The sequence below is a fragment of the Taeniopygia guttata genome, chromosome 19 (genome assembly GCF_048771995.1).
Source record: "Taeniopygia guttata chromosome 19, bTaeGut7.mat, whole genome shotgun sequence".
NCBI classification, from domain to species: domain Eukaryota; kingdom Metazoa; phylum Chordata; class Aves; order Passeriformes; family Estrildidae; genus Taeniopygia; species Taeniopygia guttata.
The window spans coordinates 5117109-5138579 of NC_133044.1; the positions used below are offsets into that span (position 1 = coordinate 5117109).

The 21471-nt window shown below is 42.5% G+C and overlaps 1 protein-coding gene across 7 annotated transcripts; it reads right to left on the reverse strand.

The window, feature by feature from the left end:
* Positions 1-45: 45 nt before the first annotated feature.
* RABGEF1 (RAB guanine nucleotide exchange factor 1) lies at positions 46-21253 on the reverse strand. Of its 7 annotated transcripts, none has more exons than XM_072916704.1 (11): positions 21098-21253; positions 11867-12052; positions 10266-10432; positions 9173-9289; positions 7179-7199; positions 6390-6559; positions 4942-5023; positions 4366-4498; positions 3865-3956; positions 2979-3235; positions 46-2066 (listed from the first exon to the last, which is right to left on the reverse strand). In XM_072916704.1, exons 2-11 carry the CDS (start codon positions 12043-12045, stop codon positions 1668-1670), a joined length of 1617 nt encoding a protein of 538 aa, XP_072772805.1. In that variant the 5' UTR covers positions 12046-12052; positions 21098-21253; the 3' UTR covers positions 46-1667. The 7 variants fall into 7 exon arrangements, with proteins under 7 accessions (XP_072772805.1, XP_072772804.1, XP_030143977.1 ...); XM_072916703.1 differs by having other exon boundaries at positions 6390-6556; positions 9173-9292; XM_030288117.4 differs by having other exon boundaries at positions 9173-9292; positions 21098-21249.
* Between the last annotated feature and the right edge of the window lie 218 nt (positions 21254-21471).

Here is a 21471-nt window from a genome sequence, read left to right on the forward strand (position 1 = left end):
GAGCAGCTATGAATTATTACTGGAATAACAAAAGGTGAGGAGGGGTTTAGGGACTCATTAAGGAGGGCAGAACTTTTATTTGAACACTCTCATTTACACAAAAGCTGCAAGTTGGCTTCCCCCACCCCTCCCTCGGGACAAACCTGGAGATGAGATTTATTTAGCACCTAAATAAATGAAATAAATCTCAGGATTATTGACCAAAGCGATTTGGGGCGTGGTGACAAACAGAATAATTTGATTTTTTTGTTTTGTATTGTTGTGAGCATCCCAGGGGTGGTGCATAGTTCATAAAAAGGCAAAAAGCTGCCAGAAAAAGGGACAAATCACAGTCGTGGTCTGAAGTTATTGCAGTGCAAATTTAACAGGAGCAGTGCTTTAGTGAAGTGGGAATGAAGCACAGGTAGGCGCTCTCCTCCTCATGGCAAGAATTAAACTTGGCTGAAAAGCAGTTCCAGCTGAGCTCTGTGTTTGAGATCTCAGGGCAGGGCTGCATGGAGCTGGAAGAGATTTCAAAACGACACAGAAAAAGTTGCAAAGTTCTGTTGTAAGACGTTGCTTTTTGTGGGGTGAGCTCCTCTTTTTCACCCCAATCTGAATTTTAGTGACTTTGAGTGACACAAAAAGCCATTTTTAGCTCGCTGTTCAAGGTGCTGAAGGGGTCACTGAAGAGCAGAATGTTGACATTTCATGGAAATAAAGTGCATTTTTCTGCTCCTTCTAAAAAGCAACCTCAAATGATATGAATTTATTTCTTCATTTATTTCCCAGGATTGTCAAAAAAGCAACCAAAATTGATCCCACTGATGGAAGTGACCTGGAGAGGGAGACACTTTTGGAGCAACTCTTTCATGGTCACTCCCCCTTTTTTCTTCCACATTATGCAGTTTTTAATACAAGTATTTCTTCCTATTCCTGAAATATTTTTGATTTCTGGCCCCACATTCCCTCCCAAACCAGTAAAATCAGCACTTTTGTGCACCACTCAAGGCTAGCAGGTGTTCTGACAGAGCATTTAAATGAAGAAATGGCATCTTTTAAATATTTTTTTTTAAACATAACAGATTAAGATGCTTTTTCAAGTTTGCAAATCACTCCAACTTCTCCCCTCCAGGTTATCCAATCTCCAACAGCATTTTTGCTTTTTTACTGAAAAATTATGGAACTGAAAGATGCCAAAATGAGTATTTTGAGATCATTTTCACTCACACACAAGCTCATGCACAGTTGGGACATTAGATTTGAAATCTATTTACAATTTTACATATTTTACAATATATAATTCATCTTTACAGCTACACAATAAGTTCAGACTAACATTGGTACCTTTTTTTTTCTGCTGGAACTTGGCTTCAAGTTAAACTAATTATTAAAAACAATTAAGTGCATGCTTAGAAGGAAGCTTTCAGGAGAGATGTCAATGGACTAGTGTTGCTTAAAAATTACACCAGTTTGTGTAGAAAATTGAAATTCAGTTCAAAAAACCCACCAAAGCCTAATAGAAATCTACTGGACTAAAATAAATACAATTTATTACACTTAACCAAAAAAAAAAAAAACAAACCAAATCCAAAAAACCAAAAGTACCTTTAAAAATGTACTGATTTAAGCTCTTTTTTTTTTTTTAAGCCTTAAATTTCCTTCTTTTCCCAACTGACTGAGGATAATTATCCTGCATAAACCTGAGGCTGCAGTGGTGGGGGCAGCTTGTCATTCTCCACGTTTTCAGAGTCAATGGCTGCTAAGGCTTGACTTTTTGGTTTGATTTCTAAAGGATATTTCTCCACAATATCCTCCACCTCCTTGGTGATGCCATCAGTCCAATCAATGAGGTCTTTCTCCAGCTTCTTGGCTTCACTGACAATTCTTTCCTGTCTCTCATTCAACTGAGAGAGGAGGTCTAAGCTTTTGCACATCTGCTTCACCCCCAGGCACACATCAGGGGAGAAACTGTCAGATTCCTGCTTTTTTGGGGAGGTCTGGCCCGTCATGAAACGATCAAAATCTTCCTGGCTCAGATTTAAAGACTGAGCATCCAGTTTTTCAATGAAGGCCACAGCACAGCACTGCAAACAAAGCAGAGAGAGCATCACTGCAAGACTGCAATGCACACATCTTCTATTCCTTACCCTCTTCTTACACCAGCAACTGATTTTTTAATGGTTTTTTTTTAATGCCCTAAATGAGCTTTTCCAGAAGTTAATTTTATCAGACACTTCGTACAACTCTTTCCTCTCCCCAAAAGTTTGAAGAGATCAAAAATTGAGCTGCCAAGGTACATTCCAGACCTCAGGGTCTGTGTGTTTGGGAGGTGAGGGAACAGCAGGAACATGCCAAGGAGACAGGAGCAGTGTATAAATATTTAATTATCTGATCAGCAGAGATCTGCCATGCAGATTAATTAATTAATTTCCTGAAGGAATGTCAAAACTCAGCTCACTTGGTGGATGCTCTGCTCCTACTGAAATGAATTCCTAACATTCCAAGTGTTTCATTCAACCCTGTAATTTCCCTCCAGGATACTTTATGATAAAATGCAGAGCACACCAAGAAATGCCTCTTGCAGAAGCTGTAAAAAACCTGTTTACCTCCACACATGAATGGCCTGATTCTGCAGGGCCTTCAAAAACCTCTCAGAAGGAACTTTGCATCTGGAACATCTGCACAGCCCAAACTCAGGGTTTGAGGAGCAGAAAGCTCTGATCTTGCAGGATAAAAACACACCCAAGTCTTAGCATGAGGCTTTTCTAATAAAGGGCTGAAAGTTATAAAATAAGAAAACAAACCTCTGATTTGGACAGTAGAGATGGAAGAGAGAGGAGACAAAACTGAGGTTACATAAGTAACCTCAACCACTGTTTGAAGATGAATTTTAATTTAAGTTTTTCAATTTTAATTTATGCCCTTTGCTGGCAATTCCTACCTCCAAAAACAAGCCAAACCTTGCTGTCCAAGCCCACCTTTCCTGCTGCACTCACCAGGTTGGTAAAATAATATCCATCCTCCCCAGTCATCAGCCTGCTGGGGTTGCAGAAGCGAGTGATGTACTGGATGTTGGACTGCAGGCGTGGGGGGTTCCCCTTCAGCACGATGTAAATCAGGGTGGGCAGGAAATCATCAGCAGAGGCTGGCTCATTTTTGGTGATTTTGATGGCATTGAAGATGTGCTTGCTGCATTTGGTGATGCAGGCCAGTTTGTCCCGAGGGACACGCTTGGAGTCCATCTCGATGATGTCTGAGAGGGGGGGGAAAAAAAGTCCTGGAATCATTCAAATTGTATTAATCAGGCACTGAATAAGCAGGGTTTGCTGGGTAATATTCATGGAAATAAAGTGCATTTTTCTGCTCCTGCTCCTTTGAAAAAGCAGCCTCAAATGACATGAATTTATTCCAAAACCGGGTGGATTTTAGTCCAAAACCGTGTAGATTTTAGTCCAAAACTGTGTGGATTTTATTCAAAAGCAGGTGGATTTTATTCCAAAAACATTCCAAAACCGGGTGGATTTTATTCCAAAATTATTCCAAAACCGGGTGGATTTTTGTCCAAAACCAGGTGGATCTTAGTCCAAAACCGGGTGATTTTATTTAAATAATATAATTTAAAATAAAATTACATTAACTTTAAAAAAAATCATTTAATGCATCATTTATTGCATCATTTCTGTCTGTGGGGAAGTGTTTCAAGTAGCTCAGTTAAGCCTAAGCACTTCAGTGTGGAAAATTATCCCTGCTCCACAGATGAAATTCCAAATTCCTGCATTTTTAACAGCCTGGACCCACTTTGTGATGACAGCAAAAATCATCTCAATAAGCAAGAAGAGATGAAACTGAAAGCTGTAAATGCAGAACTCATCACTCACAAACCTGTAATTGCCTTCACAACCATGTCAGAGACTTCTGGGATTTCCTCACTGACAGGAACACACAGCATCTGGGGAGTCACCCAGTGCAAAGCCCTGGGACAGGAGAAAAAGGGTTAAAAACTCTAAAAACGCAGTGCCATGCAGGTGTGTGAAACCAGCTGCCTCCTGAACTCAGGGCAAAGGAATGCTTTCTGTGAATGAGGCATTATTCCAGCCATAAACCAGTTTATTCCACTGATGTAATTTATTTTCAGAGAAAGCACTTCCTTTTTTTTTTTTTTTTTTTTAATTTTATTTTGGCTGTAATTTAACAAAAGCCAATTTTCCCTGTGTAGTGGTTGTCATTACCCCAGCCATTAAGTCTCTCAGTATTTTAAATAAAGTGGTTTGAACCCTTAACAAGCCATTTTTCTATGCACACCACAAGATTTTTAACATGGTTGATTCAGAGCTCATTTAGAGAATTAGGGATTACTCAATTGTTTTTCCTTTCAAGCCTTACCTGATCCTCTTTTGGACAGCAAGGTCTTTCTTCTCATCATCAGTTGTCTCAGGGCAAAAAACATATTTATACTGGCGAGTCATGATGTATTTCTCAACCTCATCCATTGCCTTCTCCACTTTTTCAGGGGGCACTGAAAGGGACAAATCCCACAAATTAAATATTCCAGGGATTTTTGGAAGATTTAATCCCATAATCAGCAAATTAAGATTATTCATTCAAGACAACTTGAGTCCATAAATGGATATAATATATCCATTATAATATATATATATATAAGAAATATATATTTATCCTATAAATAGAATGAAAGTTTTTAAAATACCTCTCAGTTACCCCATCTCTGGGTCAGAAAAGGGTTTAATATAACAGAACTCCACTGAGAATTCAAAAGAAAGTAAAAATATTTGTAAAAAACATTTAGACAGCAAAACTTCCTAGAGGGAACAATTCTAACTCTGGTACCAGAACCTGCTCCCAGCATTTCTGAAAGCTGGGAATGCTTTGCTGGAACTGAAAATTCAGTTTTACATCATTGCTTTTGGAAGAGGAAGATGAAAGACAGGAACTTGGTACCTTTCCAACGTGTCTGCAGCCTGTCTGCTACATTTTGGTAGAAGTCCTGGGCACATTCAGATTGTTCCTCAATGCTTAAATCCTGCAAGGGAACAAGGATTAAGTGTGAAGGGCTGGCAGCAACACCTCGGGTTTTTGTTTTGGTTTAAGGCAAGTGCCCAGCTGCAGTAACAGTCTGAGAATGCAGAGGTGTCATCAGAGGTGTTTATAGTGGCTCAATTTGAGTTAAAAATAGGAGAAGCCAACACTGGCTCTTTAATGTATGAAAGATTTGTATTTATTTGCTGAATAAATGGATATTAGCACAGGTGCTATGGCTTTTTCCCCTGAGGAGCACTGACAAAATAACTCAGACTAAGCGAAATGTTTGTCCTTATTTAACCTCTGATTTTTTTATAAGACAATTTATAGTCTATAAAAACCCCAAGAACATCAGTTATTTAAAGGAGTATCTCTACAGCAGATATTTCTGATTATAAAGTTACTGTGAAATATATTTACAGTGCAATTTGTGAAACAACACTGCTTTTTCTCACTGAGCTCTTCAAGAACATAACAGAGGTTTCAAGGTTTAAAATTAACTTAATTAAGGCAATTTTCATCATTAAATGACACCATACATTAAAAAAGTGTGGGGAGAATTTGATTTCTGAATTCTCTAAGGTAAAAAAGTGGACATTTTCCTGCACACAAGTCTCAGCTCTTGCTGAAACTGGATTTTAGGCCAGTTTATGTGTAGTAAAGAAATCCCATGTTTTGGGAAGGCTGAAATAGGAAATGAGAACACCTTCAATGCTTGAAGCCAAAATTAAACCCACAGTGTTCTCACAAACTCTGTGCTCAGAATGAACAGATCCTAAAAAAAGAAATAAAAGAAGATTTCTAAGTAGAGTGAATGTAAGATTCCATGAGAACTCATGAGGACATAATTTGAGGAACTGAACAGAAAAGGGAGAAGAAGAGGGGGGGAAGAGCTGTGCTGAATTCTGACTCATTCCAACCATAGGTGGCACCACAGACTAATATTTCAAGAAAATTGATTTTTTTTTTTTTTAAATGCAAAATAAAGATAACACTTCTTATTAGAAAAAAGCAGCACAGTCAAATTTCCATTCCCCAATAAAAGGAGAAAAATTCACCAGGTGATATCTTATATCATTTCCACAAGTAGATGTAGAATAATAATTAATGTAGAATATTGCTGAACAGACTCATTTATGTGGGATTTAGTCTGGACTAATTTATCTGGACTGCTCTGGGGTTAGCAGGATCCTTTGGTACCAAACTACCAAAAAAAAAAGGCACTTGGATCTTATTTTGATTAATTCAATCATCTGAAGGCTTCTGCCACACTCCAGAAAATCCAAACTGCTGGAAGAAGTGCAGCATTTCCTCCCTCTCTCCCCAATTTTCCCATTTTATTGAGACAAGAGGCGTTCAGAGCTCACCCTTTTATGACTCATGGTGTCCAAAAAGAGTTTGCATTGCTTGTAGATATCCTGGCCAGGCTTCTGGTATGTCCTGATGAATTCTATGAACTCCTTGGACACTCTGTCTGTCTCAATGCTGGCCTGCCTGTGGATGGAAGGACTGGGAGCTTTGGCCTCCTGGATCTCTGCTGGCAAAATTCAGGGCACATCAGCTCAATTTTTTACACTGATGGATAATTACAGAAAGGTTTTATCATTTCCAGTCAATGTTTTTCTTTTTTTTTTTTTTTTCCCAGCTGTGCAAATTGGTCATTTGTAACTGTGTAAATGTAAATTGTAAACGAGCAGCTGTGTAAACTGTTTTTCTCAAGCTTTGCCAGGGAAATGCTGGATATTATTAAACACAGCAATAATTATTAAACACAACTCCAGAAAACTGAGTATCCCACTGAAGTGGAACATTTAGAACCACAGCCCCACTCACCCTAATGGCCTTTTTACATTAGAAGTGACTGCAACATAGGGTTGCTTTTGGGTTTTACAGTCACTCCCAGGTCAGACATCTCCATTTAAGGTTTCCAGCTGGGATTCTGCAGATTCCTAAAGATAATGGGGTGGTTTTCCCTCTGTCCCTGACCTCCACACTCCCTGCACAAACACAGGAGGCTCCCCAGCAGCTCAGGGCAGCTCTGCTCAAGGAACACACACTGCAAGATGCCAGAGCTGCATCCATGGGGGGTTTTCCCACAAAACCATCTGATTTTCCAAGTTCCAAGTTAATTGTGCTGCTCCAATACCTTCACCCACCTTTCAGCTTGCCAGCCAACGCTGTTGGAAATGGAAGGATTGAACAGAGGTGGTGGAAATGAACGTGGTGAGAGGCAAGCAGCAGAGAGACAGAAAACATGAAAATATTCATGGTCAGCACGAGACAAACACGGCTTTTAACCTGAAAACACTTCACATGCACAGAAACCCTGCTTTCAACAAGCATGCACAACTCCAAAGGGAAAAGAAAGAAACGGGATTAATATGTTTCAGTTGGTTTTATTTGGATTTGAGGGTGCTTAGTGGGGTTTTTTTTGGTTATTTGTTTTTGAAGAGATCAAGCACTACAGAAAATCCAAAGTTGTGTCACTCAGTGAGTACCAAACTCTGCTCCTCTGACCAGAGCTCCACATTTCAGAGAATAACTTGGCCAGGCACCATCAGAGCACCTCTGGTATTTCAGTGCCCAGAACAGAAAAGGTTATGCAAATATTTAAATTCCAGCTGCAGCAATTGAGATAGAGAGTGCAAATCCAACTCCTTTTTAGTTACTCAGGGACACTTTTCCAGAGGGGATTTCCTTCCAGTGCCTTTTATACCCAAGAATCACCGCATGAACACCAAATCCTACACAGGATTCCAGCTGAAGGGTGGCCATTAATTAAATTTGTCATTAGAGAAGCAGAGAGCTTACTTGGAAATAATAAACAAAGAAGAAGGCAGAATTATCAGCTATTTCTTCCATGATTAGTCACTGATCTCACTTCACAGTACAGCTGAAGGTCTATTTAGTTACTTCAACAATGAGTTTACTCTTTTATAAAAATAATAAGCCTCATTTTACTATTTGACCTTAAGGAATGTGAGTATTACTTTTTCAGTCACAAATTCAAACTAGATTTACTTAGTTACTAGAGAGATGTAGTCATCTGAGGCAGATTAATATTAAGTATTAAAAGGTGAATATTAGTTAGAATGAACTGTCTTGCAATGAGTTACACCAAGAATTACTTGTAGTTGCAACTTCACTAACCTCTGAGCTGAAATCCTGATTTAAGGAAAATTAATCTGTACTGATTACCAAGGGCTGCAGGAACAAATGAACTTCCAGCAATAAAATATCCTCAGGTCTGCCCTGTGTTCTCAGAGAATTCAGTCTAACTAAAAAGAAGCTGATCACAGCCAAGAATTTCCAACAAGTTAAAGAGAGCCCAGCAGAGGAAAATGCCAAAACGCCAGGACCGAGCATGGGAAGAGTGAAGGAAGGATCAGCTTCACAAAGAATAAACATAATTAATATTTCAATCTTTCTACAGGAAAGCCACTTGTCACAGCAGAACAGGAGCACTCAGGGATTCACTATGGTTGTGCCATGGCCACGGAGCCAGTCCAAGCATGGAATGTGAAACAGGGTTTGTCCCCCCAGCTCTGTCACACACAGCCCTCATCACCTTCCTGTGATAATTTAATAAACACCTGCACACTTCTTTAGCCAGCAGAACAAGTCAGGATTGCAAACAATTAATGGAGGATGAGCTCTTAAAGCTGTTTGCATCAAGGGGTTTGGTGTCCTTTTGGTTTAAATGAAAGCAGTGTCTCCTCTTGATGGGAAATTTTCTTCTTGGTTTTTATAATAAACATCTGGAGTTGTTTTGAGAATGCCAAAGTTCTTGAAGTGGTTTCAACTCACAATAATCAGATTTGTAACAGCAACCTGGAAATTTTTTTTTATAAAAACACAAAGCAGCACAAGATCCAGCTAATTCTTACAAAATTATTTTTTTTTAATCCTAATCCTAAAATGGAGCTAAAAGATGCTTCAGCTTTACTCCTATGACTCCCTGCTAAAAAGCAAAGGATTGGTTTAGAGATTCCACATCACCTCAGGATGCTGGACTTGCTTTTTAGCCATCTTCATGTTGAAGAGCACGGGTTACAACTGGCACAACCCTAGTTTGTGTTCAGCAAAGCCCAACTAAGAGCCAAGCTCACTAAAACCAGGCAGACAGCTTGCCCAGGCTGTGCTGCATTACCTTCAGAAGGGGAGGACAGTTCCCAGGAGGGAGTAAAAATCTCCTTCAAATCCCTGAGAATGTTATCAGCATTTCTCTCCCTCCCAAGCTGTCCTTGCTTAGGGGTTTTCTCTTCAGCTGCTGAAATAAAAAGGCCAAAGCAAGCAGGGCACCAAGAGCAGGAGCATGGCAGGACATGTGGTGAAGGGATAAAAAAAGAAAAGATGGAAAGTGAAAAGAATGAACATTAACAAAAAAAGGTTTAATGCAGGTGAATGAATGCCTCGTGTAACCAGCTGCTGTCATGCACCAGGACAACTCTAACCACAAAAATATTGAATTTCAAATAAAGGAAATGCATTGTCTCTAAGGTTAAGACAGATTAATGTTGCTTTTCCTCCTGGAATTCCTCCTCCACAGCCCAGCATTTCCCAGCTTTGCCCATGTGAGCTATTGCTATGCCAAGCCAGCAGTGCCATTCATCATTCCTGCTTGTAACACATTCCCGTAGAGCAAACACCCAGCCCGCCACAAACTCCATTTTCCAGCCCACACAAACACTGCCAGCCTCACATTTATGTGCAGCTCAAGGCACCCTGCTCACACATCCCATTTCTTCCTGTCAAAGTGAGGCTCTCTGGCAGCACCAGCTGATATTTTCTCTCACTGGGAGGGTGATATTTCTATCACACTCACACACAGCAGTTTGTTGAGGTGACTGACAGCCAGCACCTTCTCTGCTGCTCCCTCCAGGAGGATTTCCCCTTCCAGCCCTAAATCCTGGTGTGACACCATGGCTGACCTGGGAGTTTCTCTGGAATTTGTGCCAGAGAAACAGGGAATTTCCCCTCAGCAGTGCAGTGCCACCACCAGGAACACTTTTCTGCTGTTCTGTGTAAAATCACATATAAACACAGGTTTAGCAGTGCACTGCTCTATTTAACAGATTGTTTGGCATCACTCACATTTTTCTGTGTTTTCAGTAGCAATCACTCTCCAGAAGCACCACTATTCCAACTTTTAGAAGTCAAAGCACAGAGCATTAATCTGCCTTTTAGAACAAAAACTTTTCCTTTTAAAATGCACAGAAGCATGAAAAGCAAAGAAGAGTTACCCTTCTTAGCTCCTGCTCTGGAGGAAGCAGTGAAGAACTTCTTCACAGTAGTGACCTTTCTTGTTTTCTCATTGGTTTTCTTCTCCTCAAACTTTGAGAAGGTCAGGGACTGTGCCCCTTGGGTGCTCTGGCTGCTGGCATAGGCTTCTTCCTCCTCACGCTGCAGCCTGGAGTTGGAAAAACACAGGTCTGATTTAAAGGCTTAGAAACAAGGCAAAGGAGCTGATTTCCTGTGCAATCATTAATTACTCATGTTAATTCTTCCCTCTGCCTGTCTCCCTTCACTGCAGGACACCCATCCTTTCCATGCTGCAGTGGGGGAAGTGAGGGAAAGCTCAGGGTTAAACAGTGGGGTCAAAAGGGAGAAGACTGAGGTTTAAGCATGGTCACCTTCCCCTCCTGTCGAACTCTGAGCTCTCTAAAGGCACAGGGGAGGATTTCCAGCAGCAGATTCATCCCCTTCCCCCCTGCCTCACACCAAGTTCCCCAAGCTGTTGCCTCAGGCAGTCCTTCCCCATCTTACAAAAGCAAAATACCCTGTCCCAATCTCAGGAATATTTTGGGAAATAGATCATTGTTGTCATAATCTGCTTTGGTGATAAATATCTGCTTGAATGGATGAGGCAAAGTTTGAAAGACCAAGTTTTTAATCTAAAGTAGGGGAGGGCAAACTCACCAACCCTGCACCCTTTTTTCCTCCTGTGCAGGAGGATTCAAATAGGTTACATTCTATCACCCTTCAGGATGCTGAGCAATTGTCTTTAAACATCCCTCCAGCTCAGGATGGACCATAAATAGTCTGGGATCTGCAATCTCTTGAGGAAGAAATTGTATCTTATCAGTGCTGACAAACCTGTCTGTTCACTGCAACAATCAATCACAGCTTATCTGTGCCTTCAGCATCTCCCAGCTACTCATTAAAGAATTCCTTAAATACCCCACTTTGTTTTAGAGATGATCCAAGACTGTCAGGGTAAATATTTGCCCTAATAATAAAGTTTTTATTAACTGTTTAAGGCATTTAGGGCAGAGGAAAACAATGACATGACCTCTGTGCTGCTACTTCTGAAAACATATCTTCCATTTTCAGGGTCAAGCATTTATCACATGAGGTAAACTAGATTGGTTTACAGAAAATAAGTGATTGGACAATTACCTAAATTAGCAAAACTAAAGCTTTGGTGTTGTTGGGCTTAAGCCTGCAGTTTATAAGAATGACCACAGACAAGACTACAATCAGTTTTTAATCAGCAGCTGGAATGTAAAACCATGGTGCTGTCTATACCCAAGAAAATAACTCCCATCTCCAGAGGATATTTAATCAAAATTGTCCCTTTAACCCTTTTAACCGCTAGATAGAAATACAGATTTGCATATGCAAATTAGGCCAAAGTATTCATTGGGAGATTGAGCTCTGTTTACATTTTCTTTTCAAACCTCTTATAGCAGAATGTCATAAACATCCATCTTTGCATCAAAAGGAAGGTTTGAATTCCTGCTGGAAAGGTCAAGCTGGGGAATTTGTGATGCACCTGAGCAAAGAGGAGGCAGGAGGAAAATTTGGTGCAGTCACCCTGAAGGAAGAAAAGAAGGTTCTTTACCGCTCTGCCAGCTCCCAATCCTCTTGGATCTGCTTCTGCCTGGCCTTGTGGTATTCCTCCCTCCAGCACTTGGAGCAAAAGCCCTGCCAGGCAGGATTGCCATAGTAACCACAGCCCTTCTTGCACAGCAGCTCCGACTGGTCCACGTGGATCCCTCTGCGCTCCGATTTCAGGTTCATCTTCCTCCTGCAGCAAGAGAAGGGTTAAAAACACAACCGCGGCAGCAGCCTGCTAGAAATCATTTCTTCTGAGGGTTTGCCTTTGGAAAGGAGTCACCTGCTTGAATTATTTAACAGCTCCATAGCAACTGAATGAGTGCCACAGGAGGAAGGGCAAAGTTACATAACCAGGAGCCCCAAAGCCAGGGGCACACACACATCTTTGTAGGGCTGAGACCCTCAGAAAGTGACAGGGAACCAGTGACAGTCCCACAGCCAGGGGACAAATTGCCAAGGCATGTCCTTGTAGGTCTGTGACCCTCACACAGCCCCAGAAAGTGACAGGGAACCAGTGACAGTCCCACAGCCAGGGGACAAATTGCCAAGGCACATCTTTGTAGGGCTGAAACCCTCACACAGCCCCAGAAAGTGGCCCAGGGCAGAAGTGACAGTCCCACAGCCAGGGGACAAATTGCCAAGGCACATCTTTGTAGGGCTGAAACCCTCACACAGCTCCAGAAAATGGCCCAGGGCAGAAGTGACAGTCCCACAGCCAGGGGACAAATTGCCAAGGCACATCTTTGTAGGGCTGAAACCCTCACACAGCTCCAGAAAATGGCCCAGGGCAGAAGTGACAGTCCCACAGCCAGGGGACAAATTGCCAAGGCACATCTTTGTAGGTCTGAGACCCTCACACAGCTCCAGAAAGTGACAGGGAACCAGTGACAGTCCCACAGCCAGGGGACAAATTGCCAAGGCACATCTTTGTGTCACAGCCCTACAAACCCTCACACAGATCCAGAAAATGGCCCAGGGCAGAAGTGACAGTCCCACAGCCAGGGGACAAATTGCCAAGGCTCTGCTCTCACCAGCACCTTGTTCTGACAGCTAGCAGCACAAAGCAATGGGGGAAATAAAACGAAATAAAGTTCCAAAAGGCAACAAAGGGAGCACACAGAATATATTGTGTTCTGAGACTGGGCCTGCAGAGCCACACCGGTGAGGTTCAGGGATCCCTGGCCTCCAAAAGGGCCCAGTGGGGAATCACAGCACATCCCCATTCCCTCCAAGTTCTGCCAGGGTTAAACTGCCTGCACACAGCTCTGGGGGTTTATATTTAGTGACTGCAACAAAATAGATTCTCCTGCCCACACCAGCAGCGTGGCAAGGCTGTCTTGGAGCATCCAGCCTCCCCTTCCTTTCCTGACAGAAACCATCCCACATCCCAGCTCCCTGCTTCTCCTGGAGTCATCCAGGAGAAAAGCAGCACAGGATCACCTGCAGCAGCAAGGGTAAGGTGTGTGTATTAAAATATTGATTTTTTTTTTTTGTTGCAGTATTGACAAACAGGGACAGCAGAAATAGCACAGCGAGGTTTTGTCCAGTAAATGCAGCCCCTTTTCCTTCCTGCCATTCCAGAGGTGCCACATATGGAAAGCAAGAGGAGAAGGGAATTTCTCAAACTGAAGAACATCAGTAACTGATTCAGAGTTATCCCCTTTTCCCCTGAAATTCCACCCCAAACTCTTCTCTGGATCATCCAGCAAAAGATATGCACAAATGTCACTGAGAGGTTTCTACTACAGAAAATTCCAGCTCTTTTCTTCCAAGCTCAGTTATCCATTTTAAAAGACTGATAATGTTTAAAATTTCCCATTAATGTAATCAAGTTATTTTGAGCAAAGTAACAGGAAACACACGATTTTCTCTGAGGGGGGAAGAAATTAAATATTCCATCTTATCTACGTAAGTATTAAGATTTCTTCCATTTTTCTATTTTTGGACGAAATAATGGGTTTCTAAAAATAGTTTCATTGTAGAGACATGCATATTAAGGAATCAATTTCTTAATGACATAATTTATAGCTACATGTTCTCATTTTTACAGATGGGAGAGCAGCTGAATATTTTCTTTTTCTTTCCCACTGAAAAGTCTGACAAACAATATTGTGCTGCTGCAGAGCAAAATGGAAAAAAAAATATATTTAAAATATTTGAGAGCTTTACTTCATTCCCATATGCAGAAATAACTGAGAAACATAAATACATTGCTTTCACAAACATTTTTTAGTTTCATTTGCTGCCAACACCTGAGAGCTCAGAAATGAAACTTTCAGTGCGTGTCAGCTGCACAGCCTGGGCAGGAATTGCATTTTGGCAGCATTTGCACACTCAGGCCATTCCCAGAACATCACTGATGTCCTTGAGCAACAATTTTGAAAAGAAAGGGGAAGCAAAAGCCTGAAACTCTTCACTGATTCAGTTTCAAGAACACTTCCTAAAAGCAGAAGCTGCAGCAGCATTTTGGTCAGAGACCTCTATTGCAGGTGCCTGTCCTAGAAAAAAATGCCATAAATATGCATCAAATGTTTAATTGCCATTGATGTGAAGCTGATCAGTCAATGTTTTCACTGGAAACCACAAAGACACAATAAACAAAAACATTCTCATATCACAAACCTCCCAGAAATGTCACAGGGATCTCTCTCAGGAAGTAAAACCCTATAAAATCCTGTCACCCACCAGGACAGTTACAACTCTGGAACTGCAATAATTCAAAAAAATCTGTTCTTATTCCAAAGCACCACATTCCAGGCTCTGATTTGAAAATTAAGGGAATGAAATCAAACCCCTGACCCTGCTTCTGTGCCACCCCAACACCTGAAACCACAGCATGGCTCTGTGCCCCTTGGGCACTTCCACCCTAGAGAGGGGCACAAAAATCCCCTTTGTGCCCACAGAGCTTCACCCCACAGCTCCCTCTGGCAGCCCCTGGGCACCTGAAATTAAAAATAAAGTTCTGTTCAGAGTCCAGAGAGCAAAGCAGAGCTGCAAGGAGCTGCAGAGGCAGAGCCCTGCCCTCCCTGGGGTGTTCACTGGGGACACAGGAGTCACCCTGAGCCACAGGAGAGTCACATGCTGCACACACAGCTGACACTTTCACCTCCCTGCACACACAAAAAGTCCTTGCAAACAAAAAAAAGTTTCCCAGCTGATTTCTGCAGGTCAGCATTAATATTTTAATGAGGAAATCAGCTCGGGTTTTGAGAAAAAATATGAAAAAACCCTCTCAAATTAATTTTTGGTAAGTAAATCACTGCCAAATCTTACATAATAAAATAATTATAATATCACATAATTATTTATATTCATAACAAAATAGATCTTTTATTATTACATTAATAATAGTTATATAATATATAGCATCGGTAATATACTACAATATATATAATACAATATAAAATACAATATCAATAAAATTATATACTATATTATATACTATACATAATATATAATATACATAATATAGTATATCTAATAATCTATTTTTATATATTTATAATTATACTCTTACATAATAAAAATGTTTTGTTGGCACTGTAGAGTGTTCAAAATGCTTTTCCCCCCTTCCTCTGTTCCCTTCTCTCCCTCCCACTCCAGTTAAAGGTGATCATTCCCTACCCAACAATCACCTCCTCAGTGTTTGCACAGTCACACCACACATTTTGCATGCTCAGATCTCTTATTTTCACTCCTGCTCTGAATGCATGGCCTGTTCAAAGCTCACTTCTAACACAACTGAAAGGAAAAACCAAATTTGTTGTTTTTCTGGAGTTGGAGAGCAGGCAACTCCAAACACCTTTATACCACCTGCCCACTGAGAAGTCAGAAAAACATAAGGAAGGTAACAAATTTCCACATTAAAAAAAGGAAAAATCTAATCCAGAAGAACGATAAAATGCCAGAAGATCATAAATAACATTAACAAGTACAATTTAGAGAGGTGCTTTGCACCAAACATCCTTCCTGCACCTCCTCTATCCCAGTTAAGGCACACCTCCCTCCCAGCAGCAAAAATTTGATGTAATTTAAAATATCTTCATCCACTGCTTTGCTTAGTGAGTGTTTCAAAACATTGTGAATTCATCAGGGAAGGCAAGAATGACATCTCACAATTACCACAGGACAAAATCTTCTTTTGAGCATTTCTGTGCCAGGACCAGACCTCATCACACCTTCATATCTGTGTTAATTAGCAACATCCCTTCAAAGAGTTTAGGAAAACAACGGGCTCTCACACTTAGTTATTAACTCATAAAATGCCTTTACTTAATTATTTGCAAGTAAAAGCTTCTGATTTCCCCTTCTCCACTGAAATGGAAAAATGGAAATCACCCAACTCTTGTCTATGATTTTTTAAGTGCACCTCACACAGCGTGGGTGGCTCCTGAGGGATTGGTTTGGGATAATCCCAGCCTGGAAAGGTGTCCCACTGCTGGCTGTGGACACCAGAATGCTCCCTGCCCTGCTGCCAGGAGAATTCCCACTTTGAACCTCCATCTCCTGCATGCCCAGCTTTATTTTTGCAAATTCTACTGAAATCAAAAGGAAAGGAGGCCTGTGATTCCCATGGAATGAGATCTGTCTGCAGGGCTGCACATCAAAGGTCTCCAGTGACAGATCTGAGCTGCTCCAGCTTTTCTAAAGAATCTCACAGTAATTTTGTTGTGATGAAAAAAAAATCACCAAATCACTGTGGTTTAATTCAAAATCAGCTGAATTTGTATTTGAAGCTTTCAAATACATCTTCCTATCAACATATTTTTCTTGCTGTATCCACACTTATATAATTTTTTTCCTTTTTATTCACCCACTTAGAGCAAACACCTTTTAAGAAGGGCAATACCAACTCAGACACTTCTCATCCTTGCTCAATCTCTCATTTTTTTTCATCCAAAAGAACCTCCAGTAAATCACAGCTCTCCCTTCAGAAAATGGGGACTCACAGATATTTTTCAGGAAGGACAAAGCAGCTGCCTGCCCTCTGTAAAGTTGAAACTGAGAACATGTGAGCAAACGCTGCAGGGTTTCAGTTACCACCACCAGGAACCCAAACCAGCAAAACCAAATTTCCTGCAAAATATTCTCCCTGAGAGCCACTCCACTTTCCCTGTCACACACTTTGAACCACATTTGAGACAACAGAGAGAGAGTTAAGACACAGGAAACACCAATTTTCTTCCAAGCCCATAAATCCCAAGGCCATTTTTGCCAGTGATCCACAAAGGGGACTGAAGGAGCAGCAATCATTCCTCTAGGACCTTTTGTAGCTCAGTAACAGCAAAATAATAAATTCTAATTTTCACACAGACCACGTTACAAAACAACCAGAAAAATTCCTATTAACTGTATTAAACCAGGTATCAGTCACAGCAGAGAACAGAGGCATCCTCAGCTTTTATGTGGCAGGGAAAAAAGGGCTCCTCCAACCCAAACTCGATATAATTTGATGCACAAATGAAAGACTAAAATCACATAACACCTTCTTTTCAGCAAGAAACACAAGGAATTCCCACAGGACAAGCACTGCAGACACAGCTTTGGCTCGGGGAAAAGCACTGGGTGAAAGATGCTTTAGGAGCAGCACAGATTTACCACAGGCTCCAACACCCCCAGCTTGTTTTTCTGGTTCTTTTCCACCTCCCTGCCTCGCCAGGATGGAGCAGGGAAAACGATCTGAACCTTTATTAGCAGTGCAGACTGTGAGGAGATCCCAGCTGGGTCATAAACTATTTATTAGTGCCGGATTGCTGAGGTCACCTTTAGAGAGATGGCTGGAAAAGCTCATAGTCAAAGCTGAACAGAAAGGGTCTTGCTTAATCAATCAATAAACACCTTCAGTAAGAGCTAATTGCAATCAATTTATAATTATTACAAGCTGTGAAAAAGCTAGTCCACAAACTAACACTGGAAACTAAAGGAGTAGCTTTAATTCTATAATTGAGGTTCTATAAATGAGTTTTAGCATTGGTAACAACTTAATTAAATGTATTTAAAACCAGCAAAACACAGACTGGGCACAGGCAGGTTTGCTTTGGGTTGTGGGTATGTTTTGGTTTCTTTTTGTTGTTGTTGGTTTGGTTTTTTTTCTTCCCTCCCTAAAATTAAGTTTTCTCAAAAAAAACCAAAACCTTGTCAGAAGCATTAGCAAAACCCCCAGCAGTCTTTTCACTGGGCTGAAACAAACGTGATTCAGCTCTTCAAAAGTCACTCCAGCACTTAATGAACAACCTGAATTCTTCTAATTCAAAAATATCAAAGTGCCCCAAAGAGTGTTCACAATGAGCTCACTGCAACTCTCCGGTCATTAATGGCCGTTCCCAGAAATGGAATTTTAAAGCAGAAAAAAAAAAAAGAAAAAAAACCAGGGAGGCCTCCAAACACACAATTCTTACAGGAACTGCTGTTGGTTCACATTTTACTGGTGCTTGAAAACTCCATCAAAATTCAGAACAAGACAACTTTAATCACTAAAAATAGATTTAGAAGGTAGGTTAGAAAGTGCATTAAAACTGAGGGGTGGAAGGATGAAGTCAAGGTGTATTTTGCCAATGGAAAAGTGCCCTTAAAATGTATTTATTGCAAAGAACCACTGACGCAAACGCCCCAAAATTCTGAAAAGCAGCAACCTACGTGTTGAAAGAGTCGTGATTCAGGTAGAACCCCAAACACTCAGGCATGTAATTAGCAGCAGGGTAATTAACCATGAGCTAATTTCCTCCCAAGGAAAGGGTGGGGCAGGATGAGCTCAAACTGGAGAACAGCAAATACAAAAGCAATTAGTCAAGCCAGGAATTAGGCAAGAAACACGGTGTTATCTCTGCAGTGCTCACACTGTTAATATGAATTTTACCTGCAATTACAGACTTTCAGCTACAGCAGCTGTAGGATAAACAGTTCAGGCTGCTAAAAAATAGTCTCAAGAAAAGAAACAGCCTGATGAGCACCACTACAAACAAAACCACAGAGCTGGTCCTGGCATTTGGAGAGGTAACTGCAGCCACTGCTTCCAGCCTCCAAAATCCTGATGGCCACAAGGCTGCAGCTCTCAAATCGCTCAGCTTGGAGTTGTGTTTTCCCTTCAAATGTCAGGCCAGGCCTGGGGGTACAGGTTTGGTTTGTCCCCATGACCAGGCTGTGTCTCACCATCTCACCATGTGATCCACAACTGTGCTTTCAACGAAATCACAGGAAACATCTAAAAACTCTTTGTGCTGCTCACTGGGAGCTCAGGTCACAGTAAAAAGATTAGCTTAAACTGCTAAAATCCCCTCAGCAACAGGCTCCTACACGCTATTTCCCATCAACCACACTCAACTGAGCACAGATGGAAATTAAGTTGCCTAAAACCTCAGAGAAAAACTTCAAAACATTTTATACCCTTTGTACCTGACTTGTTACAAGTGGCATTTTAGCAGGACTTCACCAACAAGACTTCTATGTCTGGTTTTAGATCACAAGTAGTTAATTATCAGGGAAAAAAAGCCCCAAGTATAATTGGGGATTACACAGCAAGGAAAGAAGGAGCTGAGAAAGGCTGTTCTAGATTAAATAACACCACAGAACAAAATTAAATACCAGAATCATGGACTGTCTTCAAGCTTATAATCTGTTGGTTGTGTAAAGCAGTCTTAGGAATTGGTATAACTGGCTTTATATCTTATTCTCCCTTTCTACTGTGTGTTGTTCTGAGCTTTTTCCTGGTCAACAAAACATTCCACTGAGCTACAGTTCTCTTCCTAATCCTCCCTTCTGCAAAAATCACTTGTGTAACCCCATCCAGAAGGCCAGCACATCCAATTCCTGAGTAAAGCACTGTTCCTGGAAAACAACCTTGCCCTTCTCCACTGGCCTGGTTTGCTCACTAGTCTCAAAAAAGTGTTGGGTAAGTGGAAAACCAAAGGCAGCTCAGTGCAGTTCCCAAACTCCTGGTGTGAGGAATCAAAAGTAGTTTCAAATGAGCCCAAACAACAAAAGTGTGGCAAGTCAATCATGGATTTAAATCATAGCCTCCACAATGCCACCCTTTCCCCTAAACCATTCAGTGCTGCTAATTCCCAGCACAGGGCCCCACTCAGCCAAACAAAAAACAATTTAATTTTGCCTGTAAAACCTTCTCAGTCGACCCAGCAGCCCATCCGAGCCCCTGCCACAGAGCAGCAGGAGTTCAGACAGCACTGAGCCACGTGAGAGAATTTATTTGGTAATTCAAGCACATCATTCATCTCTCAGCATCTCACACCCCCTCTGAGCCACTCCCTGCTTCAAGGGAACAACCTGAACTCCACAAGCAGCGACAAACACCCACAAGAGCATCCAAAACGCACTGCTCAGCATCTTAAGTGTCCTCCAGACTTCACCTGGCTTCACTTTAAAGGACTTTGATCCTCAGCTGTGCAGGGAGAAGCCAGGCAGGGACAATACTTACAGGAAAAAAGCCAAAAACTCACTGATCCGCGAGGAACTCATCAAGGAAACAGGCTGGGGTGGGGGACTATTGGTAAAGCTATCAGTGACACCTGCACCGTGTTAACTACAGGCACAGACCCATGGAATTAATTAAATACATGGATAATAAAAATTAGCTTTAGGAGCTGCACATGGAGGACGGCAAACACCCACAACAGCACTCAAATCGCACCGCTCAGCATTTAAAAAATTCTCCAAACTTCCCCCCAGCTTGAGTTTAAAGGACTTTAATCCTCAGCCGGGCAGCGGCAATACTTACAAAAAAAAAGCCAAAAACTCCTTGACCCACAAGGAGCTCATGAGGAAAAGAGGCTGGGGGGACATGGTGGCAAGGCTGTTCAGTGCCACCTGCACAGACCCATGGAACGAACATAAACATGCACATCGAATAAAAAATCAGGTTGAGGAGGCGCACACGGAGGAGGAAGGCGGTTTGCCAAGCTCCCGGTGTTTGTTAATCCCGGTGTTCATGCTGGGGTTTATCCCAGGGACCCCTCGCCCAGGCCTGAGGCGGCAGCGGGGGCGGCGCGCAGCCCCCGGGCGGGGCGGGCACCGGGCCCCGACGCTCCGGACGGGCGATACCGGGGGGACACCGGCGATACCGGGGGACACCGGCGATACCCGGGGAACACCGGCGATACCCGGGGAACACCGGCGATACCCGGGGGACACCGGCGATACCCGGGGGACACCGGCGATACCCGTGGGGACACGGCCGCCCCCGCCGTCCCCGACCCCAGCTGACTCCCCCCGCGGCTCTCACCGGCTGCCCCGCGCGGCGGGGCCGGGCTCCGCTCCGCCGCCCCTCACGGCCCCGGCGCTGCTCGGGCCCTCCCTCCGTCCCTCCGTGCCTGCCCCGGCTCCGGCGGAAGGGCGGGCGGCACCTCCGGGGCGGGCCCGAGCCCGGAAGGAAGCGGGGCCGGCTCAGGGCAGGGCTGTCCCACAGCCGCTCTCCTCAGATGTTCGTGATCCGTCCCTCACTGCGTGGCGAATTCCCGCCCCGCTGCCTCCCTTCCCTTCTCCTCAGGGCTCCGCGGCCCGGCCCTGGCCCCACACGAGCACCCCAGAGCTGTCCTGGGGAAATATAAAAATACCCGCTGCTATTTCCAGCAGTTACACAGTTACACAGTGTTGTGT